At 36.8% G+C, this 19,089-nt stretch overlaps 2 protein-coding genes across 3 annotated transcripts in view; one reads left to right on the forward strand and one right to left on the reverse strand.

Annotated features, from left to right (window-relative positions):
- The window catches only part of LOC131435331 (uncharacterized), a 416,567-nt gene that overhangs the window by 159,656 nt on the left and 237,822 nt on the right, over positions 1-19,089 (reverse strand). The window lies entirely within an intron of this gene.
- Positions 5,256-19,089, forward strand: part of LOC131435340 (uncharacterized) — a 64,203-nt gene continuing 50,369 nt past the window's right edge. The window contains exon 1 of the mRNA XM_058603116.1: positions 5,256-5,414. Coding sequence (XP_058459099.1) covers positions 5,400-5,414 — 15 coding nt within the window. The 5' untranslated portion in view covers positions 5,256-5,399. The remainder of the gene's footprint in view (positions 5,415-19,089) is intronic.

The raw sequence follows: 19,089 nt of genomic DNA on the forward strand, positions 1-19,089 counted from the left end.
CATCATTTTCCATAACAATTACAATTTTAAAAACTCATCACTCTTAACACTCTTCATTTTTGTTTATGAAATTGTAATTTAGAAAACAATTGAGCTCCTCAACCTCCAATACTGAAACCGGAATTCGAAAATCGGTGTAGCCGAAGTCAGTTGAATTCTCCTAAGAAATTGTGGACCATTTCCTTTGTATTGAAATTTTTGAAAATCAGTGAGGTCATATTTTTCGTAGTGAGTTCCATATTAAATTGTTGGGTTTCTTCTAGGATCGAAAACCGAAATCCGGTAAAACTGAAATTAGTTTATTTGGTCATCGACTATTAAAATCTATATTATATGAAATTGACATTTTCACACTAATTACCCTGTATTACCCCTTCTATTTTTATGGGACCGTAAGACCTTTCATTTGAATATTAGATGGAAGAAATTAGTTTAGCCATCTACCAAAAAATGAGTGCTACTATTTTCATTTCGTTACACACATCATCCTGTAGTTCCGGAACCAGAAGTCGGATCCAAATGAAACTCAGGAGCCTTGTGTAAGGGGCATAGCACTTTTCCTATGAACCTAAGTTTGTAGATAGAACTTTCATTAGAATCTAATCGGTTAAGCAATCTCTGAGAAAATTAAGACGTTTGATGCAGGTCAAATTCAATAGCAGTCTATAGGACCAAGAGATCTTTCATTAGAGTCTAAGTCCAGTCTAAGTCCAGTCAACTCCGAGAAAAAGTGCTACATGTTTTGTAACACACACAAAATTACATTTTGTAATCTTGATGAACTGATTCGAATGATATATGAAGATCGATTCGAAAGTTGATTTTCTCAGTGATATAAGAGGGTAAAAAGGTTTCATCTCGCTGCACAAAATGTCATGAGAAAGAATCTACCTTGTGTGGATAACAATTCCAGTTCCGGAAATTTGAGTGTATTGATTCGTAGAGTTTTCTAGATTAGTTTCGAATAAACTTTCCTGTTTCAATTCAATGAAGAGTTGTTTTTAGAACTCCTTAGTAATATCTAAAGACTGTACCAGAAAGTATGAACGCACTTTGATTTCGCTGTAAATAATTCACAAGTGTTAGATATTCAAATTGTATTCGATATACTGATAATATTAGACTACTACAACAGAATATTATTCTCAACATTTGCTACTTAGCCATTGTAGACTAGCTGGCGCACCTTCTTGCGAACGTTCCTCATTAGGGGCTGAGGACAGTACCGTAAAGTGGTAGGTTTTTTGCTATTTTCCCGTTTCAAATTAAATTTTCTTGGAAACGGTGCAGAATAAAAAAAGCACCCACCTGACAATGTCTTCGAAATTTAGTTGAGAATGTTCTGTGAAATTTTCAGAATGATTCATTGAGTTTAGCGGTCGTGTTGTATTTTTTTCTGACTGAAGAACTGCTGAAAATTGGAACGCTCGGAAATGCATACCTCTACTTGTTCATCGAATATCTCGGCTTTGAAGGCTTGTATCATGAATCTACCGTGACAAAGTCTAGATAATTTGATTTAGATGCGATTAGTACATAAAAACATATATGTTATCGCGATAAAAGTAAAGTCTTGTATTTTTCTGGGAAACAAAGTCAGTTTCAATGCATCCGCCATTTTTTTCGCTTTGGTTTTCTGATAGCATTCGGAAAAAGTAGAGAGAAATAAAATTGACTCGACAAGGCTGCCAAACACACAGACATTCAATCTTTGTGAAAGTTGAATATTTTTTCATTGTTCATTGGAATCCATGTAATGTCCGACTCATACGATAGATTGATGTGATAAAACTTCTCATCAAAATAATAAAATGTATGCTGGCAACCCGGTACAGTATGCTCACATACGAGAGAATACAAGAGAAATACGATGCGCAAAGGGAATTGAGCGAACCACGTGGTCGATTTAAAACTCAACACGCGACCTTCTGTCCTCAGACTTTAAATTCCGTACAGACTTCTTGGCGACAAATTTTCACACTTTTTTCCAATCTTTTTCGAACTGTTGAATGGTTTCGGCTGCTGAGACATGTTTCCTAAGATGTGTCTTCGTTAATGCCCAAAATTCCTCAATTGGTCGAAGTAGTTTGGTGCATTCATGTCTTTAGGGGCGAAAGTGACATTTTTAGTAGTATACCATTCTACCGTTGATTTCGAGTAGTGGCAAGAAGCAAGATCTGGCCAGAAGACAACAGGATCCTTGTGGCTTCGAATCATGGTAGAAGTCGTTTTTATTAACATTCCTTGATGTATATTTTGCTGTTAACTGAAGCAGTGGTGATGAAGGGTTTCGAAATCTTACCGCAGCTGCAAATTGCTTGCCAAACCATAGCATTTTTACCAAATTTTTCGACTTCAATCGATGTCTCGGACTGGTTCAACACTTGCCCTTCTCGCACCGTATAATATTGTGGTCCCGGCAAGGATTTGTAGTCGAGTTTCACGTAGGTTTTGTCGTTCATGATTATGGAGTTCAAATTTCCAGCAAGAATCGTATTGTACAGCTTTCGAACCCTCGGCCTGATCGATGCTTCTTGTTTTGGACTGCGTTTTGGTTATTTCTGCTTCTTATAGGTTCGAAGATTCAAACGTTCTTTAGCACGAAGAACATTTGACTTTGAAGTGCCCACTTTTTTGGCCACATCCCGAACTGAAACCTCCTTCTTTTGCTCGAACGCCTTCAGTATACGTTTATCCAACTGAGGGTTAGCAGGATCTTTTTTTCAACCCGTTTTCGGTTTATCCTCAAAGGTGTTATCCTCACCGAACATCCTGATTGCATTTCGCACGGCTTTTTCACTTACTCCTTCCAATTTTGCTATCTTTCTCAGTGACAGTCCGCGTTCTGTGCATCATTTGTACACAATTTTTCGACGCTGTTTTGCTGACAGGCCTCGCATTTCGAAGCAAACTAATGAAAACGAATAAACAACTGCACAAGTGGTTAGAGAAGAGTGTAAACAACAGGACGCAGCCATAAAAATTGATAGATTCTGAACCATTGCGAAATGGCAATGGTTTTTGGTTGCATCCATACTTCCTGGGACAGTCTTTATGGTGGTATGAGTAATATGAGAAAGACATCATTGCACCACTAGGTGGATTAAAACAGGTTTTTGTCACTGATTTTACTATTGATATGTACTATCTATTTGGGCAGAAGATCCCAACCCCTAGCACCACTGTTCTACTGTTCGATCTGCTCGATGGCCAAAAGAAAGAAATGAATTTCGAAATTCGGTCAACAAGAATTTGCTACAGGATGGTGCCACGTGCCACATTGTACGCGAAACCATGCATCGATTGCGATGCATGTACAATGTGGAGTGCTGCAGTTATTTTCGGGCGGTAGATTTTTGCCAATTTTTTGATTTTGTACTTACATATATCGGATATTTTTGGAGACACTCAAAATTTTCACACTCCTTCGACAAAAAAATCACAGTCAACTGAACGGCTGAGAGCAAAAATCGGATAAGTGCAACTTAGTTTGGAAAACCCGTTTAAGTATTGCAAAAATCGGTTTTTCTCTCAAATGTTTTTATCCGATTTTTGCATTCAAAAATACTTAAACGGGTTTTCCAAACTTAGTTGCACTTATCCGATTGTTGCTCTCAGCCGTTCAACTGTGATGAAGGTTATAGAATTCAATGGAACTTCAAATGTAACTAGGTTTTGTTTATCAGAAAAGTGTTCTTGCATTGCTCTAAGATTCACCTTTGTGCCGAATATGTGAAAAGTTCACAAAAAAATTAACTTATGGTCAAAGATTCTCCAACTAAAGTCTCATCCTCATTTAGTAAAGTTATGTGATTGATGTGGAACAAGGCAACCAAAATTTCTAATAATCTACAATTAAACAGTTCAATCAATCTTCACACTTTTGAATCCGCAATTGCACGAGAGTCTGCCTAGATTTATCTTGATTAGGAATCAACACCGAACCATGTTTGTTTTATAGCCGATTATAAATTACACAAATATCCCAAAAGTATGCAATTATATCTTTGACCATACTTGCGATACGATTTTGATACTTAAGCTTCTTTTCGCCAAGCTTGTGTTCAAGTTTTGTATGCAAGCAGTTATTTTTATAGCGTTAAGTTTCGCTACCATTCTGAGATTTCGGTTGAAGCGATAAACTTTTTCTCATTATCAATCGAGCTCATCTTATATAAATTAGAAATTAATATTAAGTACTCAAAATTTTCCCTGGGGTAGTTGTCAATTTCTCAGGCGAAACGACATAACATGGAATTTCATCCGAGTTTGCATGCCACAAGATCAGAGCATACCAATAAAAGCTTCAAATCGTTTTATGGCACTTTTTGACTTGCTCTCCAGCAACAACCTACCTCTAGCATGCTACGCGTAGGACTGAAACGTTAACTATAATTTCGCTTCTATTTATTAATTCGCGTGCTTTCAACAGTTTCGCTTTTTGTATCGATTGACCAATCAGAGCGATGCTTTCCCATTGATATATCGCTTACTGCTTCAAAACCGTCGTCTATGGCAGGGAAATCCGATATGCCGGAGATGTTTAGCAGACAAAATACGACACTGCTGCTACTAATCAAAATTTCAATCATTTATAATTGAAAATACGTGGCTTGATACATTCAAATCGATTCTTGGAAATATTTCCAATCAAATAATGAAATAATATTAATAATTGATACAAAATATACTCAGCTCAGCTCAGCTTAATACAAAATATACATAAAAATAATTGGAATAGTACGCCAATACAGGTAAAATACAATTTTTCAAGGAATAAAAAAAATTAAATATCAGTTTCAAAAAGTCTCATGAAAATTGTATTTTTCACTACCCTTTTTCGAACATGACAACCGTTCACAAACGGTCTGTCTACCCTGGTCCAAGTAGCCGGGCCGTTTGATTGGAAACTTGGTCATACAAACGTGAAATAGCTTATTTATATTCAGTCGTCGGGTCTTGTTTTAGCCGATTTTTAAGTGCTTACCCAATCACAATGTAACTTTTTCAATTTTGAATTTTGAGCCTCAACTAGCTTGGCCCGGGGGTGGGAGGGGTTTTGCTGTTGTTGTTTGCTTATCACACACCCGTCGTCACAAAGGGGGGCAAACACAATGTCGAAGAATGCAAGTGAACCAACCACCCACTGCTGCTTTTGGGGGAACTTTTGTCACTGCCCGTGGGGGATGATGCTTGCAAATTAGTCGCCCGATATAAAAGCAAATTGGTCCCAGAAAAACAGCAGTCACTATCAATTGATCTTTGTCGTGTTCGATCCGATATTACAACTTTTTTCTCACTCTCTCGCGGTTCCTCGTCGGACGGTTTCCTATTTTTGCAACAACTTCCGGAACGTGCTTTTCTGTGAGTGGGTGCTTTTGCTCAGCTGAACCGAAATCATGAAATCGCTTCTGGTGAGTTTATTTCCTAACTGTGGTGGAGAGTTTACCCATTCATTATAACGAGAGAGAAAAAAAAATTCTATCGCAAAAGAACTGGTTCAATCAGTTATAGACTGGCAATCTATTCAGTAGTGTGCAGTGAACCGCATTCCAAAAAAAAAAACATCATACGAGAAAAATTTCTGAGTTAGTAACGAAAAAAAAACACTGCTTTCCATGTACGGCAGCGGAATCAATCGAACCGGAACCGGCGGAAATCATATACCCAAAAACTGCATTCCGTTGCTGCGGCCGACCAACATGCCAACATTAAACATAAAAATATCAATAAATGAAGTTGGAGCAATGAAAATATCCCCGTCCGTTCTATCTCTCTCTCTCGGTACGTGTGTGCGTATTGGAGAGTGTAGCGGTGGCCGGAGCCGACACCGGGCCTTCCGTGCACATTGGGCTTACAGACGGAAAATTTGATCCGCAATAGCCGCTTTGAATAATCTATTTTTTTTTTTGCCAAAATCATTGCGAATTCATCACTAAACACACACACACTACAAAGAGCCGGAATTCTGGACATTTTCATTTCGGGTTCTATTCACAGTTAGCCGGTTGCATCAACAAATCAAAATGGATTGGAAAAACGCACGGCAGAACAGTTGTCGGCATTCAAAATTCAGAATGGCAAAATAAAAAAAAAGCAACGCATATCGGACATTTGTGGAAGATACCTCGGAAACGGATTCCGGTGTTGTGGAACTGTGTTTGGGCGGAGCATACAAAAAAAAAATCGGCTAGAGGATAAAAATCGACTACTGAAATGTGACCGATGCAACCGGCAAAAATTAAACATATTGAAACGATTTTCTGCACTGGCAGTCACGTTTTTCCCGATCCGAACCGAATGGTGAAGTGCTTTTTGATCTCGAAATGGGACTGCCGCTGACTGAGTTTATGTTTTTTTTCGAAACCGAAACAGAAGTGTATTAAACTTTTTTTGTTGTTGTGTCCGATTATCATTCATTGATATTGTAATTGAAATGTCAAAATCATAACTCATATGCGATTTCCGTTGAATGCTTTCTCCGCTTTGCTCGTAGTCGAGTGAGAAGCAGTTCGAAGCGATAAAAACTCGCTTCAAAATCGTGTATATCCGGGCTGGCTCGTCGACACAGACGAGACTACTGTCTCAAAGATTTTTTTTGGTTCAGACAGTTGCTTCCCAAATGACATGCTTAGTGCAAGCTGCAAGTGATTCGTGGTCAAGTTTAGTGGTTGCATGTCGAACACAAATGCTTTTTAGTGGAGTATTAAACATAATTATTATTATTATTATGCTTATACATTCAGTCCCGGCTTTAACCGTTTGGGTCGGTCAACGGAGAGCACTAAACAGTAATTTTGTATAGTTCGGTGAGCCATTAATGAAGCCGATCGATCTAAACAAAAAACTAAATCGTGTCTCTTCAAAGTCATTGGTCCAGGTTTCGTGGACTGACGGCTGTAAAAATGCTATAATTTGCAATGAAGTTTTATCATTTTTAACCCACCTAACAGTTCGGCTGAAAAGTTCGTATCGTTTAATAGAAACACACATTTTTTTGCCAAAATTCGTTTTTATTATTCAACATAATTGCCATCAGAGGCGATACAGCGATTATAGCGATCTTCAAACTTTTCGATACCATTTTTGTAGTACGATTTGTCCTTTGCCTCAAAATAGGCCTCAGTTTCAGCGATTACCTCTTCATTGCTTCTAAATGTTTTACCAGCGAGCATTCTCTTGAGGTCTGAGAACAGGAAAAAGTCACTGGGGGCCAAATCTGGAGAATACAGTGGATGAGGGAGCAATTCGAAGCCCAATTCGTTCAATTTCAGCATGATTTTCATCGACTTGTGACACGGTGCATTGTATTGATGAAACAAAACTTTTTTCTTCTTCAAATGAGGTCGTTTTTTTGAAATTTCGTCCTTCAAACGCTCTAATAACGCTATATAATAGTCACTGTTGATGCGGCTAAGCGGTTTCAGAGAAAATCAAGTGCACTTTTTTCATTTTTTCTGCAATATTCTTCATAACTTTCGAACCGGAAATTCGATCCGGAAAAAAATCAATAGTAGGCTACAGGACTAAGAGACCTTTCATTTGAATCTTAGTTTGTGAAAATCGACTGCACAATTTTGTTACATACACAGATATTTTGCGTCGTACTCGACTAACTGAGTCGAATGATATATTAATTATCATTCTTCATTTTTTTGGTTTTAATTACAAAGGTTTTAACCTTAACCCCGACCTGGAAGGGTTCTTAGTGTCAGTAGAATCCATAGTACTAGCCATGCAATGATTCTGTACGCTAAGAATCGGCTGTGAAGTCTGTTGAAACAGAAAGGCCAAATTCCACAAAAGGAATGTACTGCCAAGACTTTGCTTTTTAACCTTAAGGTCATTCGCCTCTTCGGGCCAAAAAAGCTTTCTGATCTATGGAGATCGAGCCCAGGCGGGCTGCGGTGAAAGGCATCGGCTAACCCATCACGCTATATCCGTCCCTCATTTTTTCCATTTTATAATTGACTTAAGGAGCGGGTAGGGTCTAACACTTTTGAAAAATCATTTATTATATTCTTTGTATTTTCTCATAGTAAAACATTTCAATAATATTCTGTGAAATTTTCAAGCCTATTGGAGAAAAACTCGGCAGGTTATTTAGTAAGAGCTCGGCATACAGGTCCGCTAAAATCAATGAATCATTCTGAAATTTTTACAGCATATTCTAAACTAATTTTCTAAGAGATTGTCAGTTGGGTTTTTTAATATTCGTCACCGTTTCTGAGAAAATAAGATTTGAAGCGTGAAAATAGCCATCTAAAACATCCTAAAACACACTGGCCTCAGCAATTAATGATGGTAACCCTGGTTAGGGCTCTTCACAAACACATAAATTACTTCAGTAGTGAATGACGGCCCTATTAGGGTCTATAGAGGTTGGGACTGAAAATAATCAGATTAGTGAATTGTTCGAAGTGCGATTTTCGCTTCAAACGAGTGCAAATAAAACCAACATTTTGCTGGTTAGAGTTCGAGTAAAATGCACCGATGTTCAGTATCGGTGAAAACTCTGGCTGTTCTGAAAGCAACAAAAATCAACAAGCAGTTTCTGTACTATTAAAATCCATAGGAATGTTTCCAACGCAAGGCAGTGGGGTGCCTTATGAACTGAAACCGAGAGACATTAAGGGCTGAGGCCAGTGTGTGTTAGGGCGCTTTAGAGGGCTATTTTCACGCTTCAAATCTGATTTTCTCAGAAACGGTGACGAATATAAAAAAAAACCCAACTGAAAATCTCCTAGAAAATTAGTTTAGATTATTATGTGAACATTTCAGAATGATTCATTTACATGAGCGGTCGGGAAAGTCTTTTTTCGGAAGGAAGAATTGCATAGCTGGAAACACCGTCTTTCAACTTGTTTTTTTTTTTTTTTTTTTTTAAATAACTATTTATTGGAATATGAGTTAAAATTAAATTATTAAGATTTAAATTGGGTGTTCAGCCACAAGTGGTGACTTTTCAGCCCTGTTATATATATGATTTGGTTATTACCATGAAGACATCATTTGCTTCCGCAATTCTGAGATTTTTGTGTAGGGAAAATTCTAAACCTACTTGTATTGTGTAATGGGGAAAAGGAACTTATATACTAACTTACTAACTAATACAGAGAGCGAATCGATTCAATTGAAGATTGCATCGATTTTTGTCGGAATTTGCTTATAATATTATGTGACATTACATCTAATGGTTCTATATTTGTGAGTCTGTGTAACTCATTTGTACTAAACCAGGGAGGACGCTTCAGAATCATTTTCAGAATTTTATTCTGAATCCTTTGAAGCGTTTTCTTCCTGGTGGAACAACAGCTTGACCAAATTGGTACCGCATAAAGCATGGCTGGTCTGAAAATTTGTTTATAAATTAACAATTTGTTTTTTAGACAGAGCTTAGAATTTCTGTTTATAAGAGGATATAAACATTTAATATATTTATTACACTTTGCCTGGATTCCTTCAATGTGATCCTTGAAAGTGAGTTTTTTGTCATACGTTAAACCTAAGTATTTAGCTTGATCAGACCATGTCAATTCCAAGCCATTCAATTTGAGAATGTGATTATTGTTTGGTTTTAGAAAAGAAGCTCTTGGCTTGTGAGGAAAGATAATTAATTGCGTTTTTGCTGCATTTGGTTTAATTTTCCATTTTGACAGATAATCACTGAAAATATTTAAACTTCTTTGTAGGCGACTGCAGATCACTCTTAGATTTCTACCTGTGGCTAACAGACTTGTGTCGTCACAGAATAGCGATTTCTGACAACCAACGGGTAGATTTGGAAGATCAGAAGTGAAAATATTATACAAGATTGGAGCTACACTCGAACCCTGCGGAACACCGGCTCGTACGGGTAGCAATTCAGATTTAAAATTCTGATAGCTAACCTGAAGAGTACGATCAGTTAAATAATTTTGAATCATTTTGATCAAATAAATAGGAAACTGGAAATCAGACATTTTTGCTATTAAACCTTTGTGCCAAACACTGTCGAATGCTTTTTCTATGTCTAGAAGAGCAACTCCAGTGGATAACCCAGAAGATTTATTTGATTTTATCATGTTCGTTACTCTGACAAGTTGATGAGTAGTTGAATGTTCATGACGAAATCCAAACTGCTCTGGTAAAAAAATTGAATTCTCATTAATATGAGTCATCATTCTCAACAAGATAGTTTTTTCAAAAAGTTTACTGATAGAAGAAAGTAAGCTAATTGGGCGATAACTTGATGTTTCTGCTGGGTTTTTATCAGGTTTTAGGATAGGAATTACTTTAGCGTTTTTCCATCTTTTTGGGAAGTAAGCTAATGAAAAACACTTGTTGAAAATTTTAACCAGGAGTCTCAAGGCAACATCGGGAAGATTTTTAATAAGAATATTAAAAATTCCATCATTACCAGGAGCCTTCATGTTTTTGAGTTTCCTAATAATTGATTTAATTTCATCAAAATTCGTCTCAATAATGTCATCGTGTGATAACACTTGGGTTGAAATATGATCATACTTCAGTGAGACTTCATTTTCAATAGGACTCACAACGTTTAAATTAAAATTGTGGACACTCTCGAACTGCTGAGCTAGTTTTTGAGCTTTTTCACCATTTGTAAGAAGTATTTGATTTCCTTCCTTGAGAGCAGGAATTGGTTTCTGAGGTTTCTTAAGAACCTTAGAAAGTTTCCAGAAAGGTTTAGAATATGGTTTAATTTGTTCAACTTCTTTAGCGAAATTTTCATTTCGCAAAAGAGTAAATCTATGTTTAATTTCTTTTTGTAAATCCTTAACTATGTTTTTCATAGCAGGATCACGAGAACGTTGATATTGTCGTCGACGAACATTCTTCAACCGAATGAGCAGTTGAAGATTGTCATCGATGATAGGAGAATTTAATTTAGTTTGAGCTTTGGGAACTGAAAGATTTCTAGCTTCGATAATATAATGATTCAAATTATCAATTGCTGTGTCGATGTCCGCAGAATTTTCTAAAATAGTTTCATGATCCACGTGATTTTCAATGTGAGATCTGTAATCCAACCAATTAGCTCTATGATAGTTGAAAATAGAACTAATTGGATTAATTATAGCTTCGTTGGAAAGTCTGAATGTTACAGGAAGATGATCTGAGTCAAAGTCAGCATGTGTAATCGGTTCACTACAAATGTGACTTTGATCTGTTAGAACCAGATCAATTGTAGACGGGTTTTTCACGGAAGAGAAACAAGTAGGATTACTGGGATGAAGAACTGTAAAGTAACCAGCTGAGAGTTGATTATGAAGTATTTTACCATTACTGTTATTTTGCCTACAATTCCACTGGACATGCTTAGCATTTAAGTCCCCTATTACGAAAAATTTCGATCGATATCTTGTAAGTTTTTGCAAATCGCCTTTAAAGAAATTTAATTGTTCGCCGGTGCATTGGAATGGCAAATATGCTCCAGCGATGAAATAAATTCCATGAATGGTTTCAACTTCGATTCCCAAGCTTTCAATAACTTTAGTATTGAAAGAAGGTAAAATTCGATGTTTAATTTGCCGTTGGACAAAAATGGCAACTCCACCACCAATTCCAGTAAACCTGTCAAATCGATGAACCACATAATGTGGATTACTTTTCAATTTTACATTTGGTTTAAGAAAAGTTTCTGTCACAATGGCAATATGAATTTTGTGAACTTTGAGAAAATTATAAAATTCATCTTCACTCGATTTCAAAGATCGAGCATTCCAATTTAAAATATTCAAATAATTATTTAACATCACTGTTAAATTTTAAATTCATTATAATATTATTTGCAAATTTCCATCCGATTTGAAATGCTTCAAAAAGTGATGAAGTCGAATTCATTTGGATGATCATTTGAAAAAGTTGATCTTGTAGGTAGATCATTTTATTTTCAGTTATATCGCCTAAATCGACTTCATTTAAAGAAGCGAATGGCATTGAAGGAATATTTGTAGGTAGACTGCCATTAGAAGAAGATGATTTGGCCGGTCTACCTATTAATAAATTGTTTTCGTTAGAAGAAGAACTGCAAGGCGGTCCTGTGTTTTGATTATTTACATTAGAAGAAATAGGAGATAGATTTCTACCTAATATACCAGCATAACTGACATTAGAAGAAGATGATGACGAGGTCGATCTACCTGTCAATAAATTGTTTTCGTTAGAAGACGAATTGGCAGGTGCCTTAGAAGAATTTTCAGGTATATTCTGTAAATTTAAGGTCGTTGATTTGACTTGTTGTCTAAGCGAACGAGCGTTTAAAATTTTTTCCCTGACAGGACATTTCAAATAATTGGATTTATGATTTCCATTGCAATTTGAACATGAAAATTTATCAGTGGTTTCATTCATTGGACAAACGTCTTTCGAATGCGATTCACCACAATTCAAACACCGTATATCCATATGACAATTTTTGGTTCCATGACCGAAGCCTTGGCAACGACGACATTGCGTTAAGTTAGCAATACGATTATGCCGTTTATAATGTTCCCAATGAATTTTAATGTGGGAAATGAAACGTACTTTTTCTAAAGTTTTCAAATTGTTTACATCACTTCGATTGAAGTGTATTAGGTAAAGTTCATGGGAAATTCCAGAGCGTGGTTTAGAAGTACCATTCGCTCTTTTTTTCATAAGTATTACTTGGGAAGGGGCAAAACCAAGCAATTCTTTTAGTTCATTTTTAATTTCATCAATACTTTGATCATTTGATAATCCTTTCAAGACAGCCTTGAAGGGTCTGTCTGATTTTATATCATATGAATAAAATTTATGAAGTTTTTCGGACAAATATCGAATAAGACGTTCGTAATCTTCCAATCCATCCACCAAGACTCGACATTCTCCTCTTCGTCCGATTTGAAATGAGACTTTTACTTCCGGGAGAAAAGTAGAAAGCTCAGTACGGAATGCTTTGAAGTCGGAAATCATCACCGTCACTGGTGGCATAGATTGATGTTTCTTCCCAGAACGACAAGCGTCCATTTTGGGAATTTTTGAAGAATTTTCTTCTATGTCACTACAATCGGATTCAGGAAGAATCTCGTAAATATTGTTAGACGGCATAGGATCAACGGAAGGGAAATCCGTCCGTTGTCTTTTATTTTTACATTCAGATTCTATAAGATCGTGAATGTTATTAGAAAAATGTTGAATAACGGATTGTGATTTATTCCGTATTGAATTATTTTTAGCCTTAGGCTTGTTGCCTTTCCGGTTGGACGCAGGCATTTTTGAAATTAATGAAATTTTAAATTAAATTAACTAGGCTAAATTAGTCTTCGATTAGACTCCTAGCTAGCCTTAAAAAAGGCTGATTAATTTCTTAGTCACTCTAATATCACTTAGTCACTCTAATATCACTCTTTGTATCACTTAATCACTTAGTTAGTGATTCAGGTAGCCTTGAAAAAGACTGAAGCCTTGAATCAATGAAACTCTAGGTAGCCAGAAAAAATTTCCAGGAGCCAAGAGCTATACGCGTGCGGTGCGAACGACTGTTCAACACCGACTGATCTTTCAACTTGTTCATATCTCGTCTTCAAAGGCATGGATAAAAACGAAGTGAATGTTATTTTTGTTAACGTAAGTCGTTTTCTATAGACGTGCCATTTTTTTCTGCTTTTGTTTCCTGGTAACGTAACGAAACAGGAGAGAGAAATAAAATCGGCTCAGTAAGGCTGCCAAACAAGCGGTAGCTATACTGGATTTTATGTGATGTAGTTAAACTTGTAATCGAAAAAATCAAAACTTTCTTGGCCACCCGGCCACATCTAGAGTCACTTTGCACATTTGCGAGAGAGCATGGAGGGAAATGTAATACGCAGAGCGAGCCACGTGGTTATACGCGACCTACTGGCCTCAGCCCTCAATTGATGCGTTGAGTCGTGCATAACTAGAAAAACAGCCAAGAATACAAGTAAATACATTATAAAGTTATTCTCTTGCATGACAACCCTTGGCCTCATGTCACAAAAGTCGTGAAAAAATATTTGGAAACGCTCAAGTGGGACATTTTGCCGCATCCGTCGTGTTCTTTTGACTTTGATCCTTTTGATTACTGGTTGTTTCGACGGATGCAGCACGATTTGGCCGGTCATCGATGAGTTTCATCTTTACCATCATTTTACGGATTGCATTTTGAATCATGAGGTGAGTTGATGAATAGGAGAAAATAAGCCTCATGAGAGAGTTTTCGCCACCCTTGTTGGCAAGTAATCTGCATGGTAGAGCACTTCCCAGTGAAGGTTTGGGATTTTTACGGAGTAGCGGAATGGAATGGATGAAAACCAAACTCGCTTTTACCGTGGCTCGATCGATATATTGTAAGGATTGTATGAATTGTTGAAATTATCTTCAAACTTGATCTGGAGCACAAATTACTGAATCAAGAATAAATTTCCATACTGTCAACGATGTATGCGGTACGAGTCTAGTCAATTTGTAATGCTATCAACAACGACAAGCGCTTCAGAGAAATCACTAAAGTAGAAAAGATTTACAAGGACTTGTCATAGGAGGGGCACGACACAAAAATGAATGCAAATATGAAATATAGTTCATTAATGCGGTATAAACATATACATGTTTCGGTTTCCATCAGTTGTGGAACTGCAAGCTTTGTTGCTAATGTTGTTACCGCAATCAACGTTTGACTCATCACATATCTTGGGACAAATAACGTGAAGAAATTTTCGATCCTGCACTCGCCTGTAGTACCGAAACGAAGGAAAAAAAACGAAAACAAACTGTTTTCCGTTCCGAGCGACAAAATAAGGCAAAAGAAAATATTTTTGATGAAGTGTGGGAATCACATCCATCATCACGGTATCTGCATGAAAATTCTGTCCGCAGGAAAAAAAAAGCGAAACTCGAGCGAGTTTGGATCGGATCGAGTGGGATGCGGAATGTGCGCGGAATAACCGGGAGGCAGCCAGGCGCCCGACAAAAACGCATAAATTTCTTCACATTTTGTGGATGTGGATGGCCTCTGGCGACAATCACCCAGAATCGATGGCAAGTGGTTGCACATATGTGGTGTAATGACGGGGCATAGAATATGGTGCCTTTTTTCCGACTGCATGTCTGACTTGTTTTTTTTTCTCTCCTGCTCTGTGTGTGTAGCGGCTGTGATGATGCCGGCAAACACCGTGTTGATGGGATCCGTGTTTAGCATATTTTGTGATTTCAAAAATGCTGAGCTGAGTGACTACGATATTTTCCTTGTGGATTGATTTGGTTTGACTTTGAGAAACAAAAGATGGAGTGGATGGCAGCAGGATAAATTTCGCTTACAATGGTTTACCATATTAATATGATGTATGGATCTTGTAATATTCAATTGCCAATATAAAATGTTTAGAAAAGAAAATTTGACTCACATTACTTTCATTCGGTTCACAGTTCGCTTCCATTCTATAGGTGCTTGAAAATATGAAGAAATGAAAACACTCCCATACCCTTGTACATTTGGGAGCCCATGGCCTTGTTTGTGAACATCTAGATTTTAGGTCCGCAACTGCAAATATCTTGCCAGATCATAAGCTTACTTGCAAATTTATCGGCAATAAAAACATTCTTCAAAACACTTCTCTTTGAATCTGAAATCAAAAGAAGAGGGATTACATGGAAATAAGCTAACAGAACAGTTTTTAGCCGAATTTTCCAGCTTTTCAATAGAGTATTAAAGCTTACTTTAGAAGCTGGGTTTGAGTAATCAATGTATTCAGCGAGTATTTGTACGTAATTTTGAGAAATAATGATTACGGAAGATAGTCATGCATGAAACTCTTCCGTATTATTCTCTATAGTTAAGATATAGCTACATTTCTTTAGGGGGTGCATTTTACCCCATCTACCCCTAATTCACTGATCAAATACCTGCACAAAAGATCTTCATGTCAATTTGTGATTTGTCTATGTTTTTATTTCACCACTGCAATCAAACATCAATTGGTAGCTTAGGAGGAAGTCTTACTTTTTGTGAAATTTGTATAAATCTATATTAAATCTAAGAAATCTGTATATAATCTGTACTCTGCATTAAATCTCTATGCGCATGTAAAAATCTATGTAATGCAGATAAATCTGTACAAATGGCATCTCTGCAACGAACCAACGAGAATCAAATTTATAAACCTCAAGACTCTGTTAGATCAGAACAGATTCTCAAAATTTCGCGCAGATTTTAAAAATGACACTGATTTCCGAAATCTATCAGAGACCGCTAATGAACCCCGAAGTCGTCAAATTGCTGGAAAACAGTGACGAGTTTTGACAGAGCGTTTGAAAGTGAAGATTTTTTTTTGCTCACGGAAATTGCACCAATCTGCAATGTTATAATGGGAAGTAGACACAGATTTTGTTCCGGGTTGGCGGATCAATGCATATGACGCTGGTCTAACAAGCCAGTTGTCGTATGTTCGAGCCCCGACCTGGAAGGATTCTTAGTGTCAGTAGGATCTTTAGTACTAGCCATGCAATGATTCTGTACACTAAGAATCGGCTGCGAAACCTGTTGGAAAAGAAAGGCCAAATTCCACAAAAGGAATGAAATGCCAACACTTTGACTTAGACACAGATTTTGACCAGACTGATATTTGGATCGAACACAGATTTTTGAAGAAATGGACTCGTATCCATGGATCAGCGCAGTTGCACTTATGATCACACTTTAGCTGCAACACACTGTGAGTTCGACTAAGCTTGTGAAAATTGGTCGAGCGATCTGTGAGAAAATCGAGTGCACTTTTTTAATCTTTTTGTGTCAAATTTTAACCTATAATCGGATCCGAATGAAATTAAGCAGAAAAAATAGAGCCTTGAATTTCAATCTAGGTTCAAGAAAATCGGTTCAATTTTCTTTGAGAAAATCGAGTAAACTTTTTAAGTAATTTTTACTCATTTTACCCCGTTATTTCCAAACCGGATTTTCGATGAAAAATTACACTACACACTTTAAAAAATCCCTGTGATTTTCCATCTTATTAGATGCACATAAATGGAGCGTCGCAGTTCACGCAAATTCACGTGGAAAACATTAAATATTGTGTCTAAAATTCCATGACATGAAATTCGTTGAAATAAAAAAAAGAATACTGATAGCAACCGCCGCGACTTAAACTGAGAATCATTGGATCGCAACTACGTCTGTTAATCGACTGAGCCACAGAAGTATTCATCTGTTTGGCTGGTAAAAGGTGCATTTAAATTCATACAGTCGCACCTGCTAGCAGAATGCAAGTTACAGTCGAAACCAGTAAAGTTCAAACTTATCTAACATTAAGTCATTACAAATGAAATTTTCCATCGTTTGACAAATTAGGTTGTTATGAATTACATCATATGAGAAAATTGAGTCACCTGTATTATTCAAATTTTTTTGGAATAATACATGTGACTTAATTTTTTTAGAACTAACGTACCAAAGAATAAATTCAAATGTTTTGCATAATAAAAGGCATCATTTGAACAACATGAATTTCATGAAAAAGTCGTCATTTCGTAGCTGTAAAACCTCCCCAAAATTACTAAAACCAAAAACGGCGGAATCTAGTATTTTACAAGTAGGAAGTGTGTGGTCTAACACTATCAAAAAATCATATTTTTACTTTTTTATTTTGTTAAAATGAAACATTTCAAGACAGTTTTGTCAAATTTTTATGTCAATCGAAGTAGAAATTTTGAGCCTACACTGAAAATCATTTCGACCTATTTTTGACGAGGCATTACTCTCCTAATTTTGGGTAGCTTATAGAAGAGCTCGACCTCTTCTATAATCTATCCAAAATTAGGTCGTTATCTACTCAAACTTTGAGTTGATTTGTAAAAATTGGTAGCGTTTTCATAGCATAAACTTGTACTAATCTTACATTTACCTAAATTTTGAGATCATCACTCGTTACCCAAAATTGAGTAGATGCACTTTAGTTGATTTTGGGTAGGTTTTGACCCAAAATTAGGTAGCGGCTGGTAAGAGTGTATGTGCCAACGTTGCCAGGTATACCGATATTTGACCTCTATACCGCAATACAGATATGTACTTCCAAAATACCGATAATTCACGGATCGTACAGATAAATACCGATTTTCGTTCATAGCTTGGATAGACAGGAGAAAAGGTTGCTACGAGACCTTTTTTTTGCTCACCAAAATGAGCTTTGGTGACGACATTTCCGTGAACTTATGCTGACGAGATTCTGATACCGATATGGTAAAGATAGATTTTTGCACCGATACAGATTTTTAAAAAAATGACCTGGCAACGCTGGTATGTGCCGAGCTCTTGCTTCTTCGCGGAATGGGATAAGCATAAATAAAGGCCCATAACTTCTAGAGTTTCGTTCCAATAGGCTTGAAAATTTCACAGAATATTCTTGAAATGTTGTACTATAAGAAAACATAACGAAAAAAAAAAGTTTTGAAAGTTTTGGCCTCTTTGTCGTTTTCGCTTGATGCCAAACTTAGCCCAGTCTCCACCCTAACTGCTTTCAAACCATTGTTTAAAGCCACTTTCGAACACAGTTTCAATGTTATTGAACTGAAATTCGCGTAAGTTTCGAGCTTGATTCTTTTATCGGGTTTGTTTACACCCCGTTACTAAGATCGAATCCAACGCAGTTTAGTGAAAAGTGATTGTTTGAGTTTCAGTTTTTTCAAACGAAAACTTCATAAGAGCCCTGTTTAGTTACTTACTGTGCCGAAAATACCAATGAATCCTTCCCGCAGACGAATCATTCCGACGGTGCTTTGGTTGGCATTGAATTTCTTGGCGATGTCACAGTTCAACATCTCTGAATCTGCCCTAATCATTCTCAACACCTTCAAATGTAGCATCCGATTCTTAGTTAGTCTAATGCGCCTGCTGTGATCCAAAGCTAACCAATAACACGTCACTCACGGGAAAGTTTGCGGACACACCACACGGTCGATTCGACCAATTTAAACATTACGATTTTTGAACCGTCGAATTTACGATTTGCGGCTTCCATCAAGTGTAACTACTTCGAAACAAAATGAATCGTGTCGAAATTTAGAGAAAGAAAAAACATTCCAAAACAAACTGCTGTCAAACCATTCCAG

This window comes from Malaya genurostris, chromosome 1 (genome assembly GCF_030247185.1).
Source record: "Malaya genurostris strain Urasoe2022 chromosome 1, Malgen_1.1, whole genome shotgun sequence".
In the NCBI taxonomy this organism is placed as follows: Eukaryota; Metazoa; Arthropoda; class Insecta; order Diptera; family Culicidae; genus Malaya; species Malaya genurostris.